This window comes from Odocoileus virginianus, chromosome 22, assembly GCF_023699985.2.
Source record: "Odocoileus virginianus isolate 20LAN1187 ecotype Illinois chromosome 22, Ovbor_1.2, whole genome shotgun sequence".
Classification (NCBI taxonomy): Eukaryota; Metazoa; Chordata; class Mammalia; order Artiodactyla; family Cervidae; genus Odocoileus; species Odocoileus virginianus.
Window position 1 is genome coordinate 54021684 of NC_069695.1, and position 20408 is coordinate 54042091.

The 20408-nt window shown below is 48.7% G+C and overlaps 1 protein-coding gene across 2 annotated transcripts; it reads left to right on the forward strand.

Moving 5' to 3' along the window:
* Window positions 1–540: 540 nt before the first annotated feature.
* On the forward strand, window positions 541–18778 carry GALR1 (galanin receptor 1). 2 transcript variants are annotated; one of them, XR_011482827.1, is made up of 3 exons: window positions 541–608; window positions 12381–12446; window positions 17895–17916. XR_011482827.1 is itself a non-coding variant. In XM_020906724.2 (3 exons), the coding sequence occupies exons 1-3, from the start codon at window positions 7318–7320 to the stop codon at window positions 18210–18212; spliced, it is 1050 nt and encodes a 349-aa protein (XP_020762383.1). In that variant the 5' UTR covers window positions 6854–7317; the 3' UTR covers window positions 18213–18778. The 2 variants fall into 2 exon arrangements, 1 of the variants encoding a protein (XP_020762383.1); XM_020906724.2 differs by lacking the exon at window positions 541–608 and adding an exon at window positions 6854–7983 and having other exon boundaries at window positions 17895–18778.
* The last annotated feature ends 1630 nt before the right edge of the window (window positions 18779–20408 follow it).

The following is a 20408-nucleotide window of genomic DNA, read 5'->3' on the forward strand; positions in this document are numbered from 1 at the left end:
GACCCCAGAGGACAAAGAGTTACTTGGGTGCAGAGCTGACATCTAGGTTGGATGTTCCCTGAAGGTTTTGGTTCCCAGACCCTGATAACCCTTCGGAGCCTGCAGACATGGCCTTGAGAGTGCTAGAGGTCCTTACCCCACGTGGCCGGAAGCAAAGGCAGGGCCTCTGCTTTGTGAGACCCACGCCAGCGCTCCTCCTGCTGGGGCTGAGTGCTGCAGGGTGCATCCACCTGACGCGAAAGGAAAGAGCTGCTCTCAAGGGCGCTGTGTGGTCTGCCCAGAGGGTGCTGGTGGTAGAGGGGTCAGCACCTGGGGGGTGGGGTTCTGCAGCTGCCTGAGAACCAGGAGATGACTGACTTGGGTTCCATCCCCAGTTAGAGAACTAAGATCTTGGAAGCCTCTCTGGACAGCCAAAATAATTTTTTTAAGAGTATACAATTTAGTGGCATTCGGCACATAGACAGCTCTGTGCAGCTGTCCCTGCTCTGCAGTTCCAGAACTTCTGCAGCATCGCAAAGCGAAGGTCTGTACCAATCAGCTCCCCCACCCCCGGCCCTGCCACCCCTCCTCGAATGTTCTGTCTGTCCCCAGGAATCTGCCTGTTTTAGGTAAAGTTCAATTTTATGCCTTTCATTATGACTTGAATTGTCTAACCATCTGCATGTGAAAGTAAACATTGTCACAAAATGTCAATATGGATTATGAAGGCAAAAGGGTTATGGGCCATTTGCAATTCTTATGGATGTTTTCCTGTTTTAAGATCATCCCAATAAATGTTCTTTTACATGATCTCACGGAGAATGAGATAATTGAATATACCTGGGTCAGACAGTGAACTAATGTACCATTGCTTTTACATAGAAAGGAGGTACTTGTTTCTGTGTAATTCCCAGGGATATTGTCACTTTATTAGGCAGGTTGCTGGGCACATCATAGCAAAGGATTATTAGTACATTAATATGCAACAATTAATTATGTTAAACTTCATTGTAATAAGCTGATTAGAACATTAGGTCGTGAAACGTGAGAGATTTGCTCCACAGCTTTCAATGCAGTTGTTAAACTATCCTAAGAAATTAAAAGATTTGATATATTAAATTAGCAGAAAATATTAGGTAATTTTGGATGGCATAATTGCCAGTGGTTCTAAGCACCACATATAATATCAAGCACTCTTCTACATATTTAATCTTAAGGAGATAAGCCATCAGAGGAAATAATTTCTACAAGCACAAAAGTTCATTGTGACCTTGCTTTCCATATTTCATTATCATAAGCAATCTAAATATTTAACAATAGAAAAAGAATTAAGTAAACGTTTGTCTCTCCACTTGGTGGATTAAAAGCGAGAGCTGACAAGAGCATAGAACAATGTCAGAAATTCTTTCAGGATAGAGCCAATAAAAGCCAGTGAATTGTTTTACAGGTGCCATATTTGTCATTATTTTTTTAAAAAATCCACTGAAACTGATCTTTGTTAAATCAATATTTAATCTAACTTCAATCCTCATTCCTCCTGACCTGTTGAAAATATTAATGATGCTGTCAACTGTCAGAACATCCAGGTTCTCCCCGCTCTCTGTCTCTCTCTTCTGTCCTTCTCCTACATACGGGGATATCCTTTCTCCAGTCACTTTTTGGTTTCTCAAATTCTTATTCCTTGAGTTTTAGGATTCCTCAAGCTTTGGCCATGCATCATCATTTCTTGGCATTCTGCACATGCTCCATGGTCTGACTTCTGCCTGGGATGTTAACCCAGGTGGGCTGCCTGCAGTAAGAAGCAGACCCCAATACATCAACCCCTCTATCAAGTAGAGATCTCTTTGAGACTCAGTATTCTGAGGCTTCGTTCAAGGCAGTGGGGCAGCTCTTCTCCTCAAGGTCTTCAGGGACCCAGGCCTCAATTTCCTTGGAGGGTCAGAACACAATTCCAATGGGTAATGTTTGAATAGAGCTGAATCTGGAGCTCAGGGCTCTCTGAGAAGTCGGTGGAGCAGGGAGGAGGGAGGAGCTTGAGGGAAGGCAGAGTCGGAGTTTCTTCCAGGCCGTGGCAATGGTTACGGGCTGAGGAGATGGAGCCCAGCAGAGGTGGACCCCTCCAGGACCAGGTGAGGGACCTGCTGGAGGAGGAGGCAGGAGGTGCTGGGACCAAGCATCAGGCCAGCTTGGGAGGAAGTGTGTGCTGACTGTGCTCACAGGACGTGGATGCTCTTGGAAGTGCAGTGGGCACTGAGTCATTTGCACCCAGAGTTTCGTGGTCTGTGTCCTGAGCTGGGAGTGGCTTGGGGACGGGGTCAGGGGTTCACGGCAGCCCCCAAGCACACCTGGTCCATAAGCAGGTCCCCATCCGGTGTGGAACCTGGAGTTCTGGTTTGACAACATTTTAAATGACTTCATTTGGACCTTTTGAGTGATTTTCTTGTAAAAGAGGAATTTCTGCCTGTAGTTTCAATTTATTGAGTCCTATGAGATGAAACAGTGACACTTTTTCTGGAAAGAGACTTGGAAGACGTCCTTCATTCTTTTAGACTAGAAAGTATATGTTTACTTCTCTTCTGAATATTTGAAAGTCTGGGTTTGAAATGAAGTATGTAGGAAAAGTAAAATCATCTCAGAGCATCCAAAGTACAAACGTATAGCTCTCGCTCCCTTTGTCAGGACTCCCTGGAATCCCTGTCTCTGTAACAAGACTTATCATCCTGTAAGTAATGGGTTTTTGTCTTTTTTCTTCGTGGGGCTATGTGTTCCTTGACATCACCCACATTGTTAACCATTTCTCCTGGTGAGCTCAGCCCAGATGGGGAGGCACCAGCCCCTCAGAGCACTGAGATCTATGAACACTGAGCTCTATGCAGACGATGCACGGATGCCGGGCTTAGTTGTGTTTTTCGATCCTTTGGACTGTAGCCTTCCAGGCTCCTCTGTCCATGGGATTCTCCAGGCAACAATACTGGAGCAGGTTGCCATTTCCTCCTCCAGGGGATCTTTCTGACCCAGGAATTGATCCTGAATCTCCTGTGAGTTCTGTGTTGCACTTGAATCCTTTACCTGTTGAGTCAAATTGGCCTCCTGGGTCATACTCCTTTCCTGTTTAACAAATAAACCCTGTATGTGAGGGAGGGTTTTGGTCACACATTTGCGGTCTGCAGGGCTCCTCCACTGCGTTCCCTCTGGGGCTGGTGTCTTCTGTTGTCACGATGCTGGGTGCTCGCACGGTGACGACGGAGCAGCACTGCCGGTCCGGGCCAGCCACCCCCTGTCCTGACTCTGGGTTTCGTCAGATTCCCCCAGGGTCTGCTTGGTCACCTGCTGGGGCGGCGTCTGTCAGCTTTCTCCACCTTAAACTTACTCTCTGCCACCTGCCCGCACTGTGGTCTTTGGAAGGAAGAATGTAAAAGGGTACATTTAAGGAAAGGGAGTTGCATCCATCTCTTTTGTCCATAATAAAAGATAAGATCCACGAAATAAGGAACCTGGCTTTGTTTTTTGTTCTGTTTTCAGAAACTAAAATAATTTTGGGCAAGTAGCAGGCACTGAAGGGTAATGAGTAAAAGAATAAAAACAGACTACATTCTTTCTCCTTCCAATTAAAGGGAAAAAGCTACCTTCAAATGCCCTAAGTATGACAAAAAAGAGGAGGAAAAGAAGCACGGAAATAGAAAACAAATAGGAAGTATTAGCATAAAATAAAATGTTAAAACTTAGGGTTATAAAAACTTATTATAACAATAAATGTAAACAGATTAAATTCACCAGGTTAAAAAAAAAGAGATTATTAAATTGGATTTTAGAGTAACTCAGTTATATTCTGTTTCCAAGAGATTTCAGGGCATCATGGGGCATAGAAGATTGAAAAAGGTTGAGCAGGCCAATGAAAAGCAACAGTGTTGGTATATTTGCAGTAATAACAATGTACACATTAATGGAATTATAACCCCAGCCATATAATATTAAAATAAGACCAAAACCCCACAGAGTATTATTTAAGAACATACGCATATGCCATAAATGCATAAATAAATGATCAACAGATGATACACTTAGGTTACCTGGAGATGCTGGGGTGAGGGTAAGGTTTGTGACTGGGGAAGAATACAAAAATGTTTTCAATTTATTGATAATTTATTTTATGATTCCAAGCTGCTTGATGGACCCGTTAGTATTGCATACAGTTTTATACTATCTGTTCCATGTTGAAAATAGTTAAAAATAATAAGAAAACCCTTCCCCAAATCTAATTACAAACAACTTCCAGTGCAGCGCAGGACACCATCACCGTGACAGTGTAGGTCAGAGGGCCACCTGGCCCTGAGGGTGATGGACAAGACAACTGAACAAGGTCTAGCCATCGTCTAAGGGAAGGCAAGGATGTTCTTGCTTTACTTGATAAGCTACTTAAACTCAATCTCGTCCTCTGGGAAATGGGTGTGGACACAAGAAGAAGGGAACTGCCAGCACTAAATGAAGCAAAGAATGCAGGTAAGATGCCTGGTACATAGCAGGTGTTCGATGAACTGCCTCAGAATCTTTCTGGAAATGAAGCAGAATACAACTATCCAGGTAAAGTCAAAGAGAAATCAAATCCCACTTACTCCCTAAACTTCTGAGGCCAGGGCAGACCTGTCTCAAGGTGCGCACTTCCATCACAGCACCTGCCCCCGGGGGACACTGTACCCTGTTCCCCACTGTTCGCCCCCTCAGCCACTGTGTCCAGCACCTAGTGGACCCTCGGGGGTCATCTGGAGAATGGTGGGAGGTATGGGGATACTTGAAAGGGAATATAGACAGATCATGTAAACACTGCGAATTGAAGGGATCAATTTCAGCCCCTTAATTGTGAATCGGTAAGCATATAACGCTTACTAATGCTCAAAATTCTCCAAGCCAGACTTCAGCAATACATGCACTGAGAACTTCTAGATGTTCAAGCTGGTTTTAGAAAAGGCAGAGGAACCAGAGATCAAATTGCCAATATCCGCTGGATCATCGATAAAGCAAGAGAGTTCCAGAAAAACATCCATTTCTGCCCTATTGACTACGCCAAAGCCTTCGACTGAATGGATCACAATAAACTGTGAAAAATTCTGAAAGAGATGGGCATACCAGACCACCTGACCTGCCTCTTGACCTGTATGCAGGTCAGGAAGCAACAGTTAGAACTGGACATGGAACAACAGACTGGTTCCAAATAGGAAAAGGAGTATGTCAAGGCTGTATATTGTCACCCTGCTTATTTGACTTATATGCAGAGTACATCATGAGAAACGCTGGGCTGGAAGAAGCACAAGCTGGAATCAAGATTGCTGGGAGAAATATCAAATAACCTCAGAAATGCAGATGACACCACCCTTATGGCAGAAAGTGAGGAGGAACTGAAAAGCCTCTTGATGAAAGTAAAAGAGGAGAGTGAAAAAGTTGGCTTAAAGCTTAACATTCAGAAAACTAAGATCATGGCATCTGGTCCCATCACCTCATGGGAAATAGATGGGGAGACAGTAGAAACAGTGTCAGACTTTATTTTTTTGGGTTCCAAAATCACTGCAGACGGTGACTGCAGCCATGAAATTCAAAGACGCTTACTCCTTGGAAGGAAAGTTATGACCAACCTAGACAGCATATTAATAAGAAGAGACATTACTTTGCCAACAAAGGTCTGTCTGGTCAAGGCTATGGTTTTTCCAGTGGTCATGTATGGATGTGAGAGTTGGACTGGAAGAAAGCTGAGCACTGAAAAATTGATGCTTTTGAACTGTGGTGTTGGAGAAGACTCCTGAGAGTCTCGTGGACTGCAAGGAGATCCAACCAGTCCATCCTAAAGGTGATCAGTCCTGGGTGTTCATTGGAAGGACTGATGCTGAAGCTGAAACTCCAATACTTTGGCCACCTGATGCGAAGAGTTGACTCGTTGGAAAAGACCCTGATGCTGGGAGGGATTGGGGTCAGGAGGAGAAGGGGATGATAGAGGATGAGATGGCTGGATGGCATCACCGACTCGATGGACATGAGTTTGAGTAAACGCCAGGAGTTGGTGATGGACAGGGAGGCCTGGTGTGCTGCGATTCATGGGGTCGCAAAGAGTCGGACACGACTGAGTGACTGAACTGAACTGAATACTTCTAGACTTAAAAAGCTCTTTTGTTGTCGGCGGATCCACAGCAATGAAATGAAATCTTTTCATTTTACAAATATTTCGCGCCTTCTGTATAAGTCACTCTGATGAGTAACATAAGGCAAAACTGATCTAAAGTTGGACGGTGTAAACAGGACACTTTCCCCTTTCATCTTACCCAGGTTTATCAAGAAAACTCAAACGGCCTCCCGTTTCCTTTCCAGCTAGTTCCCTCCCCAGAAGCCGGCAGGGTGGGGGTGGGGTCAGGGATTTTACAAAGGCCCAGGTGGCCGGAGGGCCAATCACCGGCTTCTGGGCTTCATTCCTGAGGCGGGGAGCGCGCTCCCCGACCGCCGGCCCTGGAGCGAAGGGACAAGCGGCGTAGATGGAGGAGGAGGCCTGCGCGACGCCCGCCTCCCCGCCCAGCGCGCCCTGTTCGCGCACAGCCTCGCTCGCCGCTGTCGAGGCGGGGGCTGCACCCCGGCGGCTGCTGCGGTCGCTGGACGCAAGCAGGTCCGCACTGCGCAGAGAAGACCGCGCGACTCTTCTCGGAGAGGCGGTGCGCGGCGACCCACCCCATTAGGATTCGTCCAGTCCCTGCGCGCGCCTCGACTTACGGGGGGCGGGGGGACCCCCCAGGGCAGCGCGGATTTCAGCCCGGCCGAGTCCTCACTACATCTCAGCGGCACCCTGCGGACGAAGGCGAAGGCGCAGACAGAGTTGACCAAAAACTACGAGGGGAAAGCGAAGCCGGCCGGTTGAGGGGCGCGGCGAGCCCTCTCCACGAACCGCGCGCTGCGCTGCTGCGCTCCCGGCTGTGTCCCCGGAACGCCGCGGGAAGGGAGACGCGCGGAGCAACAGGTGCAGCCCGCAGCCTCTCGGGGACGAGGGAAACGACCTGCAGGGGCGCGGAGCCGGTAAGGCGCAGAGAGGGTTCTCTCTTCCCGCAGGGCTGCGCCGGCCGGTCCCTCCTCCCCGGCTCGGTGGCGGATCAGCGGACGCCCGGCGCTCTTGGGACCGCCTCGCGAGTGCGGGAAGGTCCAGCTCCGGCTCCCGTCTGCGTCCTCTCCCAGGTGGCCTCGTCCGAAAAGACGGTGCCACTCGGCCCGGGCGCCTGGGTTCTGAGTGATCCGAGCTGGGTACCCCGGAGCCCCTCCTTCCCCGGCAGGCGCCCCTCGCCAGCGCGACCTAGGCTCCCCCTGCGCGCCATGGAGCTGGAGGCTGGGAACTTCAGCGAGGGGAACGCGAGCGGGCTCCAGCCCCCGACCCCGGAACCCAGGCCGCTCTTCGGCATCGGCGTGGAGAACTTCGTCACGCTGGTGGTGTTCGGCCTGATCTTCGCGCTCGGCGTGCTGGGCAACAGCCTGGTGATCACCGTACTGGCGCGCAGCAAGCCGGGCAAGCCGCGCAGCACCACTAACCTGTTCATCCTCAACCTGAGCATCGCCGACCTGGCCTACCTGCTCTTCTGCATCCCCTTCCAGGCCACCGTGTACGCGCTGCCCACCTGGGTGCTGGGCGCCTTCATCTGCAAGTTCATCCACTACTTCTTCACCGTGTCCATGCTGGTCAGCATCTTCACGCTGGCCGCGATGTCGGTGGACCGCTATGTGGCCATCGTGCACTCGCGCCGCTCCTCCGCCCTGCGGGTGTCCCGCAACGCGCTGCTGGGCGTGGGCTTCATCTGGGCGCTGTCCATCGCCATGGCCTCGCCGGTGGCCTACCACCAGCGCCTCTTCCACCGGGACGTCAGCAATCAGACCTTCTGCTGGGAGCAGTGGCCCAACCAGCGCCACAAGAAGGCCTACGTGGTGTGCACCTTCGTCTTCGGCTACCTGCTGCCGCTCCTGCTCATCTGCTTCTGTTACGCCAAGGTGCGGGGCGCGGGGCGGGTCCGCGGGCCCGGGGCGGCTCCTCTGTCCCCGCACCCCTCCAGGGTCCCGCCCCCTTGCCCTCGTCCCCCGCGAGTTTTCTGTCCGAGCCATCGCCTCCTCCGGCCGCGGCTTGGGCTTGCGCGAAAATTGCTTGGAGTTTGGGCGACACCAGGAAAGTTTGCAGGTCCGGGCGTCCGTCCCGGGCCCCGCAAGCCCTTGGCCTTGAGGTTGTCCCCACAGGAGGCGGGGTTCAACGCCCACTTCTCAGGAGGTTTTAGCCACGTGGCCCGCTCAGCCTGCATTTGATCGCCTGCGTGGCCGCAGCGTTACGCGAGCGCCCGGTCCTGCCGAGCGAGTCCTTTTGCTGGGTGGAGGGTCCGCGCCCCTCCGCAGCCCTCAACTGGGGTCCGATAGGGGGATTTCCCTGCCTGTAGGGTGCACGGGGCTGGGGCGCCGGCCAGGACCGGCTTTGTGAAACCGCTGCTCCTGGCGACAGAGCTTTGAATTTTATTTCACAACAGAAGTTAGGCATCATAAATCCAAATGGTCAGAAATATTTCCTCACGGATTCTCCAGAGAACGTTGGATGGGTGGGTTTGCAGCTGCCGTTTCCTCATTTCAGTCCTTTGAGGAGGAGGTAAAGAATATTAAGTGGTTCAGGTGGCAGGTCTAAAGCCTCAGCTGAGAGACACACAGCTGACACATCTCTGGTCCCCCTACCCCTGCAACTCCTCTCTGTGCAGTGCCCTTCCCCCCAGCTCAGCACAATCATGTTCTCTTTCATTAATAACACATGGTGTTGAAGATTGTATACTGATCTAAAAGCCTGACACCTTTTACACAACTTGTTTGTGTGTGTTAGTCACTCAGTCATATCTGACTCTTTGCAACCCCATGAACTGTAGCTGGTCAAGCTCCTCTGTCCATGGAATTCTCCAGGCATGAATACTGGAGTGCGTAGCCATTCCCTTTTCCAGGGGGTCTTCCCTACCTAGGGATCAGACATGGGTCTTCCACATTTTAGGGAGCACATATTATTTGCTGTCTGAGCCACAATATCTGCTTTATGATCAGGAGATGCAGTGGATGGGGTGAGACCCCCTCTCCCTGACACACCCTCCCCAGTACCATCGCCACTAGAGAAATACTTCTGTGACCGAATTCTGAGATCTGCACCATTTTATCATTTTATCTTCTCTCTCTCTCTCAGTTTCTTTCTGATAAGCTTGTGACTCTAGGACTCTGAATAATCAGGTGAAGTAGAACAGCAATCAGTTCTTATGTTACACTCATAGTTTGTTTCCCCCAGCAGAAATGTGGACTATGAGCCACCTGGTTTTGTTTGCCCCTCCCCCAGGCCATCTATCTAGAGCAGTGTCTATTTTGAAAGGTAATGTTTTTGGATATGATCTGAAAGAATGTCCTGCACCGAACGGTTGTGCATAAAGAGGCAGTAAAGGCAGGAAATCGGGATTCACTGTAGCTTAGCTCTTTGATAAATGGCTGGTTTATTCCCCTTGCTTCTGGCAAAAGCAAATCAAAGCTTGGTCTGCCCAGGGCCGTGGTCTCCTGTGTGCACTCCGTCACTTGATCTGCAGGCGACCCAGTGGGTTGGAGCCACTGTGCATATTTTATTGATAAGGAAGGAGGGTTTTGGAGGAGTGAAGCCGCTGATTGTGAGGCAGTGATTGCGGAGCTGGTAAAGCATTCAGGAAGGATTTCCATGCAGGGCTTCCTAGCCCCCTGGGGGAGGTGGGCCTGTGGGGCATAGGCCTTGAGATTAGAGAGGCTTTTCTTTCATCATTACATGGATTATACTTGAAGCATATTCTTCCTTTGTTTCCCAAAAGTCTGGTCTTTTGGAAATTCAGGTCTTTTTAATGGAAACAAAAGATAAACTTCTAGGAAGGAACCAGCCTACATTTCTGTCATTTGAGACTTTATAAAAGTCACACCTAAGGCGAAGTTTTTAAATTAAAAAATTCAGAAAATACATGATCATTGGGATTTTCTTAAAATATGGAAATAGTTTGCTTTTAAGCATAACTGGAAATTCCTTTGAAACTCAAAGCAATATTTGCATATTCGTTCTAGGGCTTGAAGAAAGGTAAAGATTAAAGACTTCAGTTGCTGTCCTTTGATTCAGTCACTGTGTACTTTGCATGGAAGGGTTTTGCTACTTAAATGTTACATTCGGGATTGATTGTTACCCCAAGGCCCAGATCAAAAGACATATAAAATCACAGTGTTGTTTTTTAAGTTAACAAAAGGAATTGCATTCCAGAGTTGCCTTCTGCACTGACAGTTTAGTGGAAGGTCCTTTGCACGTGCCCTCCCTGGAGACCCAGAATGCCAGGCTGGAGGATGACTCTGGGGTGCCCTCTGCTGCTGGGGGGCTGGCTCGCTCTTCCTCAGGGCAGTGCTTGTCCTGGGCCCTCCTTGGCCTGACACAAGATGAACTCGTGACCTGCCCAGTTCCTCCACATTCCTGGAGATGTCCTGTGCCAGGACGGGTGTAGGCCTCCTGTGCACACTTCTGAAAGTACAAGTGACGGAGAAGTGTCCACTCACCACTGTCATCAGCTTCCAGAGAAACGCAGTCATAACCCTTTCTCCTTTGATGGCGAGACCTTCATGGGGTCCGTCACATGCATCAGTGTGGGCCCGTAGTGTGTGCTCATGAAGTGGAGCAGAGCCAGGAGAAACACAGTTAGGCGTTCTCCCTGTGGGCCACTCTGCGACATTCCTTAGGTGTTGTAGTTATGAGATGTGACCCCCGACTCTGTGGAAGGGCTGAGTGGCCCCAGGCCGTGTAACGTAGCAGGGAACATCTGACTTTTCCACGTGGGGTCCTCTCCAGGCAGCCCTCGCTGATGCTGCCTTGCCACCTCTCCCTTTCTTTCAGTGACCGGGGTCCCCCTCTGGCGGTGGGGAGGCTGTCCACAAGGAACCTGGCCAGGCTGGTCCTCTCCGGGAGGGGCCCTGTCCAGCCCGTTCCTTCCTCTTGAAAGTCCTCTTCATTTGTTCCTGCACAAGCCTCCCTTCTGTTGTTGTCTTCCATTACATTTTTAATACCCCAGTTGCTGACGGCAGGACAGTAGACGGACCCGTTGTCGCTGTACTGAGAGTGACCGCAGATGTCCCCGTAGTGAGAGAGAGGCTTGTCTTGTGGAGGATGCTGAGCCCTTGTGGGAAGTGAGCAGCATTTCGGTAGAGCTGGGAGTTTGGAGTCAGAAATTCACACCCCACGACAGCTGCTTGACCAGGGTAGGGAATCGTGAAAGTGAAGTGAAAGTGTTAGTCGCTCAGTCCTGTCTGCCTCTTTGTGACTCCAGGGACTGTAGCCCACCAGGCTCCTCTGTCCGTGGGATTCTCCAGGCAAGAATACTGAAGTGGGGTGCCATGGCCTTCTCCAGGGGATCTTCCCGACCCAGGCATGGAACCCATTGCAGGCAGATTCTTTACCGTATGAGCCACCAGGGAAGCCCAGGGAATCGTGAAGTGGTGGATAAATCCTGCGGCTTTTCCATCAGGCAGTGACTGATGACTCGAGTGTTGCATCCGCCCAGACAGAGTAGCTTTCGTAATACTAGTTCAATCTGATTAAATTATTTCCATGCTGTGGTGCTCCAGGGGGACAGGGAGATGGCTGGAACACTGTTTCCACTGTTTGGGGGGGACTCACTGAGCAATTGATGGGCAGTCTCAAGCCCTTAGTTGCCCTGAGCTGATTTTCTTTAGGTTTTTCACTCAGATGGGACATAAGAATGAACTCAAGACCTGCCTGGTGTGTGTACCACCATCCTGATCCTGTTGTACAGCTTGTGTTGCAAACTCTTATGTGGAACCACAGTGTCTCACATCTTTTCTCCTGAGTATGATGCTGGCAGGAGAAGACAAAACTGGTGTTTCTAAGGAAGGAAGCAAGTGTCTCCCTGGAAGCCTCCCTGGTGGGACAGTAGTCTTGGAACCTTGCAGAATGGTGGTCTGTCAGCCATCACTGTTGTTGGAAGGCAGTCTGCAGTCTTTCTACGCATCTAGGATTTCGCATATAGCAGGGACCTGGGATTGTGGAAAGGTAGAATCTTAGGGGAAACCAGGTGGCAGGGAGGCCAGCGGGGGTGTAGGTGTGGGCAGCAGAGTGGGTCTTTCTGGAGGAAACCTCGGAGCTCCCTGCACCAGAGCTGACGGGTGCTCTGGACACAGTTGGCTAGAAGACCGGACGTCCATGGCAATCCATGGTCGTCATTACTCCACCAGCTCCTGTGAATTTCAGCTTGCATGACTTTGTAAACCATGGTCTTCCCTTTTCAGAAATCAGGAAATGTCAATGCAAAATGGACAATGAATTTTGCAATTCTGAGGCAAACCTGATTTTATTAGTTTGTGTTTTTCAGGTCCTTAACCATTTGCATAAAAAGTTGAAGAACGTGTCAAAGAAGTCAGAGGCGTCAAAGAAAAAGGTAAAATTCCTGGGTTTACATTCTCTGTGCCATTTCTGGAGCTTGGTTTAATGTATATTCTTAACTCTCCTGCATCCTCCTGTGAAATTTTGGTTCCTGGGTTCAGAGAACATCTTAGCCCTGGGGAGAGAGGAGACATGGAGAGATCTGAGCTGCTGAGAGTGGGCAGGTGACTGAGCTGCCAGAGAACGTGGGTGGAGGTCTGGGGAGGGGCTGAAAGGTGTCTCTTCTGGATTCTGAGCCTCTGGAGAAGGTGCGCTGTAGGTGACTGGCATAGGGTGTCAGGTGGCTGGACCCACAATTTGCTTGAAACTGCAGGTGGTGCTCGTGATAAAGAACCCACCTGCAAGTGCAGGAGTCCCGAGTTCCATTCCTGGTTTGGGGGGTTCCCTCGAGGAGGGCACAGTACTCTCCAGTACTCTTGCCTGCAGAACCCCGTGGACAGAGGAGCCTGGCCGGCTACAGTCCATGCAGTCTCAGAGACACAACTGAAGCGACTCAGCAGACACGCTTCTTTTAGTGTGTATTTACTGTCTCTGATGTGGTCCCAGGAGGCCCGTCTTAATTATCTTTCGAGCGAGCATTGCTGTATCCCTCCCGGAAGCCTCAAAGCAGTTGCTCTGCTCTGCTCTCCTCCTCGCAGAAAAGTGCCGACTTGGTCCCCTGGGGGCAGAACTGATGGGAGGGGCCTGAGGGGAGTCCAGCCCATCTTAATTGTCTTTGTCCTTCTCCCCGGAATCCCGATTCCCACAAGCTTCCTCTGAAGGGTTTGACAGCATCTAACATCCTGCAATTTATTATATTTCAAACCCATTTTGAGGACAAGCTATTTTACAAATCAGGATTAATTTACCTCTTACTCAGATCATATCCTGGAGAAGGAAATGACAACCCACTCCAGTATTTTTGCCTGGAAAATCCCATGGAGAGGAGCCTGGTGGGCTGCAGTCCCTAGAGTCACAAAGAGTTGGATACGACTAAGTGACTGAACTGAACTGAAAGATTAGTGAGCATTTTAACATTTACATTGTTTGGCTTTATACATGTATGTGTACATATGGGTGTATTGTTGTTGTGTTAGTTGCTCAGTCATTTCCGACTCTTTGTGACTTCACGGACTGTTGCCTGCCAGGCTCCTCAGTCCATGGGATTCTCCAGGCAAGAATACTGGAGTGGGCTGCTGTGCCCTCCTCCAGGGGATCTTCCCAATGCAGGGGTCGAACCCAGGTCTCCTGCATTGCAGGCAGACTCTACCAGCTGAGCCACCAGGGAACGTATGGCGCTTGGGGGTTTAGTAGCTAAGTTGTGTCCGACTCTTGTGACCCCATGGACTACAGCCTGCCAGGCTCCTCTGTCCATGGGATTCTCCAGGCAAGAATGCTGGAGTGGGTTGCCATTTCCTTCTCCAAAGGGAACATATATATATAAATGCAATTCTTCCCAAGGGAAAGTGAAAGTGAAGTCGCTCAGTCGTGTCAGACTCTTCACGACCCATGGACTGTAGCCTACCAGGCTCCTCCATCCATGGGATTTTCCAGGCAAGAGTACTGGAGTGGGTTGCCATTGCCTTCTCCAGGATATGATCTGAGGGGGAGAAGGTCTCAGCATTTGGAGGAGGGAAGATTTTCTCTTCTATTCTCACAAGCTCTGACCCTTAATAACCACTGAACAGATGTCAGATCTCTTTTGATGTTTTTAATTACCTCCTTGTTTGCACAGAACAAATGGTTTGTGTATGTGCATGTACCTGCATCTAGGCCAGGGCTAGCAGACAGGCGTGGGGAGTAGAGTAGGAAGACGGAACGGGGAGACGGGGGCAGAGGAGGGGAGGGCCCGGGGTGGATCGGCTCAGCTGATGCTGCCCTGGGTCCTGGCAGAGAAGAGTGCTCCTGGCTGTGCACACGCTCAGTTTCTGATGGATCATGGGGTGATGCGAGACGATCTTGGAGTTTTATTCATTTCAGTTGTGCCTGTTTCAGGCTCCCCGCCTCGGTGGCTGCGTAGAGCCCCTTCCCCTTCCCCTGTCCATCCACAAGGGCTCCACTTCATGTGAAGGCTGGTAGCGCTCCTGGGGTGGAGGGTTAGGTTCAACACAAATGTGCTCAACAGCTATCCTGCCTGTTTGGAGGAAAATAGAGAAGAGTGTGCTTTCCTTTGTCAAAATAGTAGTGACCACAGTACAGAGCCGGGCCTTGATTAACACTAGGCTTGGCTGGACCTAAAGAAACGTTTTCTGGCACAAGGCTGATCAGATAGGAAAACAAGATTCCTAACAATTTCTGGAAGACTTCCCAGTGGGTTAGCCTTCCCCAGGATGGTTCCTGGTAATAGGGAGGTAGATGCGAGACCCTCATGGTACCTTCTTAACCACGAGATTCTTTTGACAGTGGCTCTTTTCCCCCATCTGGCTTGGAGTAACTCAGCAAGCTTTTTGGCTGTCATTTGTACAATTTACAAAATGTTTCTCATCAGTCTCATCATTTACTCACTTTTTCCTTCCCTGCCAAGTTCCATTAGATGGATTATGTGTAAAATTCTTTGAAGGAAAAAAAATCAGATGTCTCAGATGGCTTGAAAAAGAGCATCTCACAGGAAGAGGAGAAATTACTATTTTTCAGATACTTTCAGTGCAAGAAGTAAAAAGAAGGCAGGCTAATAAAAGGCCCAACCTTAGGTATAAGAATTCATGCAGAGGCTTGGCACGTAACTTTCAACAAGGACTTCTTCTCTATCAAACGGTAATGGTGTGGTTCTGTACCACACATGGACAGACGGGGAACGTAGGCAATACGTTGGGTGTAAATCCATCTGTGGTTCAGGCAAATGATACTGTAAGAAATGAAAATGGCCCCCATCCCCACAGAGGGCCTCGTCTCCTCACTGACTGACTTTTCTAAGGGGAACCTTTCAGAGGAGATGGTGTGGGTCAGCCCAGGTGCAGTTAGCACCAAAGAAGCACTTCAGCCCCCTTGATGGGGGCAAGGCCGCTTGGTTTTGTTATGGCTTCTGTGGAATTCTTCACTGATTCTTTAAGCACTCATGAGCTATGCAGGAAGGCAGGTTCCTGGGCGGGTACGTCATCCGCACGACCTGTGGAAGCATGAGACCCCAATACCTGAAGTGCTGTGTGATGATGGCTCGCTGAAAACCCAGGTACAGTCGCTCAGTCCTGTCTGACTCTTTGCGACCCCATGGACTGCAGCACGCCAGGCCTCCCTGTCCATCACCAAACTCATGTCCATTGAGTCGGTGATGCCATCCAGCCATCTCATCCTCTGTCATCCCCTTCTCCTCCTGCCTTCAATCTTTCCCAGCATCAGGATCTTTTCTGATGAGTCAGTTCTTTGCATCAGGTGGCCAAAGTTTTGGAGCTTCTGCTTCAACATCAGTCCTTCCAATGAATATTCAGGACTTTATGATGGACTGGTTGGATCTCCTTACAGTCCAAGGGACTCTCAAGAATCTTCTTCAGCACCACAGTTGAAAAGTATCAATTCTTCGGTGCTCAGCCATTATTTTGTTAGTACAGTGAGTTATTTTGACCAGATCTTGACCTTGAACTCGTATGTTCCAGGTGCATGTTTTCTGCGTTGGGGGTAGGTGAGGGTGCTGTTTTGTGGGTGGATGTCTTCCCAGTTCCCTGGTCCTGCTCCTCTGACGTGAGGGAGACACAGGAGGGAGCCACACACGTCTCTCCCTGGGCACCTTGATGCGCTCCCCTAATGTGATGCTGTAGTTGGTGTGGAGGCCACTGGGGTGCAGGGCTGAGCGCCAGGGCCTGTGTGCAGGGCGCCTACTCCCATACCAGCTCGGATGGGCTGAGATGCCTGTGAAATAGGCAGAAAATAAATAGTGAACCTTTGTTGACACATAACTGGGAGCATAAACATTGTATTAAACAAGCATTCTGTTAAATTCTTTTGGGAGCATCATTTGATAAATGATAAAGTTTATGTAAGTACCCATTGATATTCTTACAATATTATTATATTGTAATCTTAAGGCACTCACATTCCAAAGCTACAGGCAGACCAAGGAAAGGAACCCCATTCATGGTTCTGAAAAGACCAGTGGACCTGCTAAAAAGAAAAGGCAGATTTTGAGTGAACTTGGGTAAATACACACAGTAACAAACCCTCCATAGAAAAGACACCCTGCTGACCGTCGCCCTACAGGGATACACATACAGTGAGGCTCTCATCTGTACGCTGTCGGGGTGTAGTTCTGCCCTCCGCTTGTTCCTAAGTGAAAACCTCGCGAAAGCAGCAGTGAAACAGAATACCCAGAGAGCATGCGTTCTGTGCCGCGCAGAGATGGCCTTCCTGTCTTAGGGAGGACAGCGGGTGTGCTCCGTGCTCTCTGCAGGTGTGACTGCGTCTAGATGGTTATTGACTCGTCAGGAGCACAGCCCATCATGCTGGGTAAACGGACGGACAGCAGGCGGTCCTTGGCCTAGGGAGCGGGGCGCTGGTCTGCCGTGTGTCGGGCACGCGGCAGCCTCAGTCTGTAACGCTGCTGTCCTGGAAACCCTGCGGTCAGGTTTGTACCTGAGTTGTTTGAAGGTGTTAAGTGGACCAGGTCCACTCAGAGAAACATCATGTTGGGTCGCCCCAGTCACAGGCCAGGAGGCTGAGGCACAGGGAGGTGGCCTCATTTTTCAGCATTGTAGGTGGATTCTTTACCATCTGAGCCACAAGGGAAGCTGGCCTCATTTTTCAAAGGTCATCAAACCCTCGGCTTTTGTGTGGCTCGTGGCACCTTCTGAGCACCCGGGTGGTCATAGTAAACATGAGCGTAACTCCCGTCTCCGGCGCCCTGACCACCCTTGCTCTGACCTCATCCTGAAGTCCGAGCGGCTCCTCTCCCACCTCTGCCGGGTTCCCTGGCTTCCAGCCTGCCTCTTGGACAAGCTTCCTCTCCGAGTCAGTCGGCTACCCCGTGTCTTTCCTGGAAGACTGCTATCTTAAGCCTCACGTTCTGGGTGCTATGGGCTGTGACAGCCGGATTCTAACTCACGGGAAGTAATAGCAAAGTCATTGTGTCACATGAGAACATTCCTGCAGGGTGGGGGCCAGGCGTCTCCTGTGAAAAGACCTGTGGGTCCACAACGGTCTCCTGGTTGGGGAGTCCCTGCTCCACGGTGTGAAGCTGCAGGGAAAATAAGCACCTTCCTTCTCTCTCTCCTTCCCCTCCACCCTCCCTCCCTGAATTCATGGATCCCAGTGGGCTCGGGTCTCTCCAGGGGCAAAGTGGACAGGGGGCCACTGGGCCATGCTTATAGCTCCTTTAGGGGTGTGACTGCGAGGTGAAGACCAGCGCCCAGAGCAGGTTTAGGATGCACTTGATTCTGTGAAAACGCACAGAAAGTTCCCTCTGTCGGTGCATGAGCTGGAATGCTGGGTTCCTGTCTGTTGTGACCAGCGCCTCTGCTTTCTTCCCTTCTCCTAGACCGCGCAGACGGTGCTGGTGGTGGTGGTGGTCTTCGGGGTCTCCTGGCTGCCCCACCACGTCATCCATCTCTGGGCTGAGTTTGGGGTGTTCCCGCTGACCCCCGCCTCCTTCTTCTTCAGGATCACTGCCCACTGCCTGGCCTACAGCAACTCCTCTGTGAACCCCATCATTTATGCCTTTCTCTCTGAAAACTTCAGGAAGGCTTATAAGCAAGTGTTCAAGTGCCATGCCCGCAAGGAGTCACCTCTTAATGACACTAAAGAAAATAAAAGTCGACTAGACACCCCACCATCAACCAATTGTACTCACGTGTGAAAAAAGAGTATTATTTAAAAGTGTGGTATTTGCATGCATGTGGACCAGACACAGAGAAATACATTGGGGTGTTAAGCAAGGCAGTAACTTGCTATCTTAACAACAATTCATATTATATTGTTTGAATTCCACTTGTGTTTAAAAAGTACTTCGATCTGCCTAGAAAATCCCTAGGTCTAGTGAAGGCCATTTCTAAATTTTATTTTATTTCTAAATTCTATTCCATAGGCAAAAGATAAAAATATAGTTTTATACAACTTAAGAAATGAAAGTTTCTCAAGAAACTTTATTTAAAGACTGTAAAGAGTCTATAATAGGACTCTCTAGATTTGTATTCTTTGTAAGATAAGGAAGAAGGGCCTATCAAGGTGGTCAGGAATATTTGTGATCTACATCTTGAAGTAAATTTAATTAGAAAACACATTTGTGCTTTAGTTCTTCAAATTTAAGATCGGGGTAATATTGAAACTGTATGTGTTTCAGATACTATTATGGACACTTGATCCTGAGTTTTATTTTTGTGGACATTTATATTGAGACATATATATTTGATAGAAATAAGCTTATTTGCACATTTGCTGCATCTGCTCCCAGTTGTAAACAGTGCATTGGGCTTCTGCAACGTGCTGTGTCCATCTGCAGTCATGAGGTCTCTTAAGCTTATCTCAGGTGGTCAGCAGGGGTTGCAGCATGACCCTGGGGTGTCAGCTGACAAACTACGCTGTGAACTTAGTCTTCGTTGAGATGTCAGTGACAAACTACGCTGTGAACTTAGTCTTCATTGAGATGACCAAAAAATCAGGGAAAACCACCACCTGTGACTGTTCTCATGGTGGAAGCTGTGAACGAGTTTCTGAGAATGAAACTGGATGTTAAAAATTTACATATATATATATTGACACACACATATATATATTTTAATGTATTAGCTATACCTTGAATCTACTCAAAAGGAGAATTTTTAAAATGTCAGTGAAGATGATGTACAGAAAATAATTTCTATAAACTCAGAATAATTTCTATGAATTATAAGTCACATGAGATAATGGTCATGCCATGTGAGAAAAGTTAGTAAGCGTAGTAAAATGTCTGGTTCAGATAAACTTTGAAAAAACAATCTAATGGTTGGACATAGCTGGGCATATTATGTACAAACAAATGCTTTTTTCATCAAATTTGTAATGATATCTAATGCATATTTATCCCAAATATCGTTCCCTCTAGAAATTTTAATTTGGGGTTCAAATCATCATAACAGTTTCAAATGTAGCTTTTGTGACAGTTTCATATTTAATAATGAGAAAACAGTATGAAAAGGTGAAATGATTCTATATTAGTAAATAATTTTCAGACTGCAAGACTGATATATATTAGGATGATACAAAAGCAAGAAAATTTTTTTAAAAAGAATTTTGTGTAATGCATACCTGCGTCATATGAGGACTTCATGTAAAATATCAAATTTTGGATCAAAAAGATCAACTCGATGTAAGTTTTGCATGTTAGCTTCTCTAGTTTGTGAATTTATTTTACTAACTATATTCCTCCAGCTAACAGTATTTACATTTGCCATGTTATAAATAGTTCTCTGGACAGAAGAGGAGAAAATTGTCAGAGAGGATGGGAAATCATGACTTTTCAAGTTTGATGGCCAGGGGAAAAATTGTACATACACCTATGTGAGTATTTTTAAGAACAAAATTCCTTCGCACAATTTTAGCACTTTATTCAAATATCGCAGCAGAAACATTTTATTCTGATGACGATACCGCATGTGTTTTGCAAAACAGGAAGCTGCCGTTGCAAATGTCAGGACAGCGTCTGTGTGTGTGGATTCACGCGGCTGTACAAAGAGGGCTCCTGCTTGGACTTGCTTGCGTGGCAGTGGTTCCCTGCACCGTTCCCCTTCCCGTTCCCACGCACACAAATGAAGCGTTGAAACAAACACAGTCGCCACTGCTGCTCTATTCGGGCAAGTGCTGAGAATGTGCTTGGACACGATGTATTTACCCTTGTCGCCTTGGTCACTTCCCGATGCTGTCATCACTGACTTGCAGAACCCAAGAGTGCCCAGTGTAAACGCGGATTGCTTCATTTTATAGGCAGGTGGGCTCTTCTTCTGTCCATCGTCATTCTAATCAATTCTTCTTGTTCAGAGTTTAGGTTGTCTCTTCCTCTAATGAGTTTTGTTGGTAA